At 35.3% G+C, this 9,583-nt stretch overlaps 1 protein-coding gene across 1 annotated transcript; it reads left to right on the forward strand.

Annotated features, from left to right (window-relative positions):
- On the forward strand, positions 1-5,898 carry LOC109238842. Its single transcript, XM_019405322.1, has 8 exons — positions 1-66; positions 146-207; positions 2,459-2,515; positions 2,627-3,230; positions 3,344-3,476; positions 3,566-3,793; positions 3,878-5,009; positions 5,091-5,898. Exons 1-8 carry the CDS (start codon positions 1-3, stop codon positions 5,896-5,898), a joined length of 3,090 nt encoding a protein of 1,029 aa, XP_019260867.1.
- The last annotated feature ends 3,685 nt before the right edge of the window (positions 5,899-9,583 follow it).

Below are 9,583 nucleotides of genomic sequence, written 5' to 3' on the forward strand. Positions count from 1 at the left end.
ATGAAGAATATTTCAATCGCCAGCAAGTTTCGATCCAAAAGGCAATCAGTGAGAAAGCAACTTCAGGTAATTTTTCTTTTCTAATTTGGGCATTATCTTCTATAATCGTTCTTTTTTTTCATGTTGTTTGTTTGGTATGCTGCAGACTGCAGCCATGTACATTCATGCTGATCTTTTTATTCTGAAAATTTTCCAACTTGTTTGCTGGTTGTTCTTTAACGTTATTTTATTAAGTATTATGTATATGTCGATTGCTAGAAAACCTTTTTCTTATTGCTGGGATTTGCTCCATTGATGATTAGAGTGTGTCAAGCACTGTTCCATAATTCATGTTCGTTAATGAAAAGGATTACACTACCTGAGATATTCCGGGTATTCTTTGTAGTTCTGTAGCACTTCTTTGTAATAGTGTTGTTTCAAGCCGCTAGAACATTATCCTGCTATTTTTTGCCTCTGACACCCTTTCTGTTCGTGTGTGCGCGGGCATGCCTGTTCGGCCAGTGTATAATTAATTGAGAATTCTTCTAGTGTAAAATTAATTGAGAATACCGGATGTCTAGTTACATAGACTTTTCCTTTAATCTAGAATCGTGTATGCGTATTTTTAGCTGTTTGAGTTTTAGTTTCAACTATTTAAATGATTTGGTAGTAAGTCATGACGTTGATAGTTTTGCAATATCACTAAAATTAGACAACTTCCTTTATTTTCTTTTTGGCTTCAAATTGGTCTATTTGTTCTTTTTTGTTCAGATCTATTTTTTACTCTTCCATTATGGAAAAACAATGTTCACGCGATACAGTTTACATATTTGAAAGAACAATTTTTCAACCATGTTTACTCCATAAAAAGTTACAAAACCTTTCAAGAAAATTCTGACGCTCTCAACCATTCCTATGCGAAACGGCTATGGGGATTTGAATTTAGCTTTGTGGTTAAGGCTGTCGAGCCCAATAAAAGAATCTCTTGAAAGAGAGCTCTCTCACCCAGCTCAACAATAGAAATCCCAAGGCAGACCCTATTGGGACCATGACCATCCAAATAATTAGTTGGCTGTTCAATGAAAAAGTTTTATATGAAATACTAATATGGTTTTATATGGAGCTTTTTACAATTATTATAAGGATGAAAGCATAAACTATCAAGTTCATATCCTTATCAATAAAATTATAATGACTTGGGACCAGATGGCTGTTGAATATTGGTAGTATAGCACATAGGTGGCTAATTAAATTTTGTCTATTTTGGTTGAGATCATTTAACAATTCCCTGCTTTTTAATAGATAAAATCTTGTCTTTGCCAAAGAAGGGCATAGCACTAATTGAGAGTATGCATTGTGGGTCTAGAAATTGAAAACTAAGGCTATGTATTTGCTCAGCAAAAGGAAATTAAATCATTTTGAAAATCTGCGTCATTAATCATAATTACTGTAGCATCTAATCATGTTTTCAAGCATCAAATATGTGTGATGTTCGTGATAATATAGACTTTTTGCTTCAGGTAAGAGTATGTAGTCATATTTTGTTTGATCAGGTGAGACACATTAAGGAAGTTATATATGGTTGAATGCAATAGAATTCTAAGGGAATTATGTTAAGTCTCAGCAAATAATATTAGGTTAAAAGAGTTGGTTAAGGTGCCATAATTCATGAGATCATAAATTTGATTCATCACTGAATTTTTGAAGTCTGAAGTAGAGAAGCTCTCAGTTAGGAATCTTCCTATTTAAGGATTATAGTCTCTAATGGACAATATGCACCAGTGTGGAACTCAAGCATGAGTTAACACTGTTTCCATCACTAGAATTGCCTACTTGGATGTGACAGAACAATGGGTATGATCGCATAGCATGTTAGTCTTATAGAATTGTGAATTGTGTGTACTGTGTTTGAATTGTACATAAGCAAATGGTCTTGAGATTGGTTCTTATCCTGTGTGTACTGTGTTTGAATTGTGAGAGTACTATTGAAATTGTCAAATCTACTGGTGTTACTCAGCTCTTCTTCAATCATTTATATGGTCAGTTCTATTTCTCTGCAAAAATGAATTCCCTTTTATAGTATTTATTCTGTTTGACTTGATTATTCTTTTCTTATTTTTTATGTTGTTGTTTAAAAATTTAATATATTGTTATGGGATGGCTTTAATTGAGATTGGTGCTTGTTGTATGTCCCTTAAGAGTAAGATAATGAATTGTCTTCTGTGTAAATAATAAATTAATCCTAATTAACTAATGAAAGTTAGGTACAGTGCTTGTATCAGAATCATAGTAATCTGGATGGATTTGTTGTACTAAACATATTACATATCCTTATTATTTGATATAATAGAAACAAAAAAGGTATTGCTAAACATTTGTTGTACTAAACATATTACATATCCTTAAAAGCAATGGTCAATGTCAAATTAATATGCTTTTGGTTTATTTGTAGTTTTGTTGATTTACTTTTATCGTATAGGATATCTATGGATAATGGTGATAAAAGTTGGATGAATCTCCTGAGATGGACAGATGAGTATATCCGTGGAGTGAATGATTTTCTCGATAAGGCATTTGAGCGAGCCGCCCAAGGAAATGAAATATTATGCCCTTGCAAAAAGTGCATGAATCGCTATTGACATTATAGAAATGTGGTGGAGGAACATTTGGTTGTTCATGGATTTACTAAAGGTTATACCAAATGGGTTTTCCACGGGGAAGGATTTTCCTCGAGAAATACACCTCATCCAAGCAATGATGATGAAGAATCTACCATCCGTGACGAAATTGATGGACTACTTCATGATACATTTAGAAATATAGAGGGTCAGACAGGGGATGAAGAAGGAGTTGGGGAAAGACTATCTGAAGATGCAAAGAAGTTTTTCAAATTACTGGAGGAAGGAAAACAAGAGTTATATCCGGGGTGCGAAAATTTCAGTAAACTGAGTTTCACTATTTGGTTGTACTTGCTTAAATCCTTGCATGGGTTGAGTAATGTGGCTTTCTCAGATTTGTTAGAGTTGCTAAAAGAGGCATTTCCCTTTGCTCAGGTACCAGAATCTTTCAACAAGGCTAGAAACATGATAAAAGATTTGGGTCTTCATTATGAAAAAATACATGCATGCCCTAATGATTGCATGTTATTTTGGAAAGATAAAGCGAATGTCGATAATTGCTCTATTTGTGGGTCTTCAAGATGGAAGAGTGCTGGTCCTTTGACTAAATCAAGCTCTAAAATTCCTGCAAAGGTTTTAAGGTACTTTCCTTTAAAGCCTAGGCTTCAAAGGATATTCATGTGTCCTGAAACGGCTGCTGCAATGAGATGGCATGCTAATGAACGACCCAATGATGGGAATATAAGACATCTGCTGATGGGGAAGCTTTGAAGGCTTTTGATTCTTTGCACCCAGACTTCTCTAGAGATCCTCAGAATGTTAGATTGGGTCTTTCAAGTGACGGTTTCAATCCGTTTCAGACTATGAGCATTTCTCATAGTACGTGGCCTGTTATGTTAATGAACTATAATTTATCACCGTGGATTTGCATGAAGCCAGAGTATATAATGTTGTCGATGATCATTCAGGTCCATCATCTCCGGGAAATGATATAGATGTGTACCTACGACCATTAATTGAAGAATTGAAGGAACTATGGGAAACTGGGATAGACACATTTGATGCTGAAACCAACCAAACATTTCGAATGCGTGCTGCCTTATTGTGGACAGTTAGTGACTTTCCAGCATTAGCAATGCTTTCAGGATGGAGCACTAAGGGGAGATTAGCATGCCCCACTTGCAATTATGACACATGTTCTCAATATCTCAGACATAGTCACAAGATGTGTTACTTGGGCCATTGAAGATTTTTACCTCATGATCATCCATTCCGAAGAGATAAGAAGTCTTTTGATGGTAAGGAGGAGCATAGACCTACACCTGCTCCCTTGTCGGGTGAAGAAGTGTTTGAAGAGCTGCTTGAATTCAACAATATCTTTGGAAAGAGCACTAAAAAAAGGCCTCGGAGTGATAAGGGTCCGTGGAAAAAGAGATCCATTCTTTTTGAATTACCATATTGGATGCATAACAAATTGAGGCACAATCTTGATGTGATGTACATCGAGAAAAACAGATGTGATAGTTTGCTTGAGACTTTATTAGAAGTAGATGGAAAATCAAAGGATCATGAAAAATCTCGCCATGACTTACAAGAAATGGGGATACGAAAGGAGCTACAACCAAGAATAAATAATGATGGAATTATAAGTGTGGCTAAATCTTGTTTCTACATGGAACCAAAACAGAAAAGTTTTTTTTGTACTGTCTTGAAAAATGCTAAACTACCAAAAGGGTGTGCTTCGAATATTTCAGAACGCGTGCAAGTGAAAGAGATGAAAATATCAGGGTACAAGAGTCATGACGCTCATTTTATAATGCATTACTTGCTCCAGGTTGCTGTTAGAAAAGTATTGCCCAAGAATGTTGCATTGGCCTTGATTAGGTTGGGAAATTTTTTTAGAGCTATATGTAGTAAGGTCATAAGGCAAAGAGATCTTGAAATAATGCAGTCTGAAATTGTTGAAATAACATGCGAGCTTGAAAAGATTTTCCATCCAACATTTTTTGACATAATGCCACATTTGCCTATTCATTTGGTGAATGAAATTAAGCTTGGGGGTCCGGCTCATCTCCGTTGGATGTATCCCATTGAGAGGAACCTATGTAAGTACAAGGCATTTGTACGTAATCGATCTAATCCAGAAGCGTCAATAGCAGAGGGGTTTGTGGCCGATGAGTGCTTGACTTTTTGTTCGAGATATCTACATGATGGTGTTAAAACAAAATTTAGTAGGTACCAAACTGTGGATGATGAGTGCTCTCAAAATTTGTCACCTATATTCCCTAATAATGGCCATCCAATTGGAAGTAAGAAAAAAAATACTTTTCTCATGAATTCGCAGTTATGCTTTGAAACACATCGATATGCTCTGTTCAATACTGGAGATGAACAAATGGAAAAGTTTATCGAGTAAGATAAATTATATAAACATTTATATATTTATTAAATTTTTGTATTATAGGATTAAAATTGAAATGTTCTTGATTGCAGGGAACATAAGAATTTAATTGTTATTCATAGTAGATCAAATGCATGGGTAAGAGTGAGGGATCACAGTCGCGAATTCAGCAATTGGTTTAAAGAGAAAGTTAAAAATATTGTTGTGCCAGATTATTTAAGATGGCTAGCCAAAGGACCTAATATGGTAGCCACAAGATATACGGCATTTTTTATTAATGGATACCGATTTCATACAAAAGAACGGGATTCCCGATGCAAGACTCAAAATAGTGGAGTGACTTTATCGGCAACAACAGATAGTTTTGCTAGTTCTAGGGACCAAAATCCGATCGATGGTGAGGTTATCTATTATGGAGCGATTCAGGATATAATTGAGATTGATTATTGGGGTTGTTTTAGTGTTGTATTGTTTAGATGTGATTGGTTTCGTAATGAAATAGATGATTATGGGTTAACTCGGGTGTATTTCAATAGATTATGCAGTAGAGATGACCCTTTTGTATTGGCATCACAAGTTTATCAAGTTTTTTATGTGGAGGATCCAACTGAGAAAGATGTTTATTATGCGAGGAGCAAAGTACCTGTTGATTTGTATGATCTAGAGGAAGAGAACTGTCCTAATATTGGAGACACATTTTGGAGGGAACCTAATAATGACATTGGTTCCTCATCTAGATTACTTGATGCTGACATTAGATGGTCAAGAGAAGATGTACCCGTTGATATCATTGAAACTCCATCTAATGCACAAAATTCACATGATACAATGGTGGAAACATTGGAAGAGGAGGATGAGTTTGATGATACTAATTGGGACTGGATGGAAGCAGATGATTAAATAAAAAAATTCTGAAATCTTTTATGTATATTCTTTTTTGAGTGAGTGATAATGCTTTTTTTAATAAATATTTTATGATTATTTTTGTTTATTTCCTTTATAAAATTATTCTGACATGCTTCAATTTTGCAGGAGAATTCAGATACTTTTATTCGGTTGTTGAGGCCTGTCCCTTCTCCAACGTCCTCTTCTGGTTCAGCTGTCCAAGTCTTCAAGTGTGAAACTCATCTGGTAATTTCTATCCTCCATGAAATTATAGCAATATTATAGCTAATATAAATGATATTTGGTCTTCACTATCATGCGGGTTGCTCAACATTCTAATTTGGTAGATATCACAATTTGAGTAATTTGGGAAAAAAGTGTAAATTTTATTGTCTCTTGAAATCTTTGGTAGTATGCAATGTCTGCGTCTATGTATTTATTCCTGGAAAAAAGGATCCAGGAATAATCAGCTCTGTTTTGTGAAATGGTTGACTGTTTACTTGTGGATATTGGATAGAGGTTCGGAAAATCAGCTTGCAATGTTGAGTCCCCCAGCCATTTATCTTCCCAGAACCTTATTTTTGCTCCGTTGCCTACCTTAAACTTGCATCGGTGATAAAACTCTCCCTAGCTTGCTGATATACTTCCAAGGTCCTACTCCATATGGTGATCTAGCAACCTTGGTACTCCAGTGATTTTTATTGCAATTAACCAAGTGGAATTTATGAGTTTTGCTGCTTCCTTCCCAAAGAAAATTCCTCCTGTATTTGTCTATCTACTTCAGCACCTTTCCGGGGATGGGAAATAAAGACATAAGATAGATGGGAAGGCTATCCAATACACTATTGATGAGTGTGAGTCTCCCTCCCATAGAAAGGTATTGCATTTGCCAGTTAGCTAGTCTTTTTTTCAATTTTTTCAGTGACTCCATTCCATATATCAGATGACTTGAATTTTGCTCCTAGTGGAAGCCCCAGATACATAATTGGTAGTGTGCCAGTACTACAGTAAAGAATGTCAACCAGGCCCTCCATATTAAAAACATCATTGACAGGATAAATGACACTCTTCATCATATTAATGTGCAAACCTGAAAGAGCTTCAAAAATAAGCAAGGTCAGATTTAAAAACATAATTTGTGTGGCATTTTATAGCTTATAAATGAGTATTGGCATTTGGAACAGATAAATTATTTACTTTTTCAGTTTATCATTTGATGATTTCCGATAATATGATCCTCCCTGTCTACTAAGGGTCTTTTCATTTTAATTTTTTGATTCTCCTTGTTGCATCACTCAACAATTTATGAAATTGTGTAAGTGTTAACATATTTCAGTTTTGAAAGGGAATGCTTTTGTTAATTGCAAGGAGATTTAGGAAAAGCTTTTTAGCTCTAACATAAGTCAGTTTTCTGGCGTTAAATCGCATCCGCTTTTCGTTAACAAGGAAACATATTGTATATATTAACCTATATTGTGTTTGCTTTGCTAACCTATATTGTGTTTGCTTTTCAGAATGTGAAAAATATTTGAATAGTCATGAATCAAGAAGGGTGCTCAAGCAAATATAAGAAAATATCCAACCGCATTCCAGCTGGATCACTTGCATCTTTGCGATATCAAAGGGTTTCGTCGTTGACAACAAAAAGAACCTTCCAAGCTACAAGGTCAAATGCAAATGAAGAACGACAATCAGAAGGTGGATTACCTTCATCTTTGCGAAACCAAAAGGTTTTGTCGTTGACAACAAAAACAGTCTTGAAAGCTATTAGGTCAAATGCAAATGAAGAACGACAATCCGGAGGTGGATCTCAATTGCAAGAACAAGTGCAGCAAGTGACACATAATTGTACCTCTTCAGCAACACAAGGAGTACATGAACAAGTGCAACAAGCGAATATGGATTCCATCACTTCTGCATCACAGGGAGTACATAAACAATCTAATGATTCTACCAATCATGAAGCAATTGAACAATCTTAGGAACAAGGCAAATATATATAAATTTTTATCATAAACTTAACTAAATATAGTGATTAATGATTATCTTTGTTTTGTACTATTGCAGGCCCCTCCTCGCCAAAAAGAAAAAGAGGCCGCACTCAAATGCCAAGTTTTCATGTTAGAAGGAGCGTAAAATAATAATTCTAAATGAGTTTAATCAACCCGTTGGTCCTACTAAAGAGGTTGTAAATGAGTTGGGTAGCTTCCTCGGCACATTGGCAAGGAGTGGGACTTTTTGTCCTCTTAATGTATTTAATTGGAGGAAACTAGACACAAAAGATGACATGTGGAAATATATCAAGGTATGAAGTTCCCAATGTCCAATAAACATGGATGATATTTCTTATTTCTTACACTAACCCAATTGCACTAAATTTGTAGAAAAAATATGACATTCCTGACAAGGCAAAAAAATAGGTTTTTGAAGCAGTTTGTAGTTCTTGGAGAAAGTATAAGAGTCAATTGAAGGCAACCCACTTCACAGCCTATGAGAATGATGAGCTTCGAATGGAGAATAGGCCATTAGATGTTCCGGAATCTCACTTTAAAGATCTTCTTAAATATTGGAACTCCGATCCTCACAAGGTAATTACAGCACTGTTATTATGATTGCATACTTGAAACATTTTGAGTGGAATGTTATCTAACGAGGCATGATGTGTTGCCTATTTGGAGTTATATTGATAGCTCTGAATCTCATGCTTAGCCTTTGGTAGTTCCTTACTCTTGTATCTCAGATTCACCATGTGTATAGGTCCTAATACATGAATCGCTTGCATAAGGTTTAAGACATGAAGTTGACACTTGTTTAGGAAGAAATCTAGAATTGGATTGATATCCCACCAGCAGATCTTTTACAAAATTAGATCATCGAAATTATTTATACATTCTTATTGAAAAATTGTCATATATGCTTAACATATTTTAGCATTTACAGCTTGCTCCCCGCTATGGTTTGGACCTTTTGCTTGCTTAGAAGTTGATTCGAAACACTGACACATGGATCTTTAGTCCTTTGTATTTCTCTTAATGTCATTACCCTAGTACCAAAATATGCATTATTTCAAAAGAATTGCAGTAATTCCAACAGACATCTTATAGAACATACTCTTCTGTTTATAGACAATAAGAATTACCAGAGTTCCTAAGAGTCCAGGCATCCATTTCCAAGTCTGTCTGCTTATCTTTGTATGTGTCATGGATACAGAAACCAACAACTTGTTCCAAATCATTTTACAAATTGTCTTGTGATCCGAGCTTGCGAATTTGCACATTTCTCGTGCTGTAAAGAACAATCTTGCATCATTTTTCTTGTGTTTAATTAGTTGTACTTTCTTGATTTTCTGATCATGGTAGTGAAGAAGCGATTGTGAGGAAAATCAGCACTAATTTTGCAAACTATATGCCTGAATTTACAGTGGCCGGCTCTTGTCATGGACTACTGTGCATTCATGATCTTGATGCACTCTATGTTTACAATCATGTTACAAATAACTACAAAAAGATGCCTATGTCAATAGATTTTGTGATGGTAGAATTGATTTTTGGATTTGGTTTTAGTCCTGTACCAAAGAGTACAAAGTGATCAAGATCGCATATAATGATCACCCTTGGTGGTGTCCAGGCTGTACTTCAGTAGTTGATGAGATATTTGCTGAAGTTCCAAAGGTTGATTTTAATGTCGACCAAAAAATTAG

Source organism: Nicotiana attenuata, unplaced genomic scaffold, assembly GCF_001879085.1.
Source record: "Nicotiana attenuata strain UT unplaced genomic scaffold, NIATTr2, whole genome shotgun sequence".
NCBI lineage: Eukaryota > Viridiplantae > Streptophyta > Magnoliopsida > Solanales > Solanaceae > Nicotiana > Nicotiana attenuata.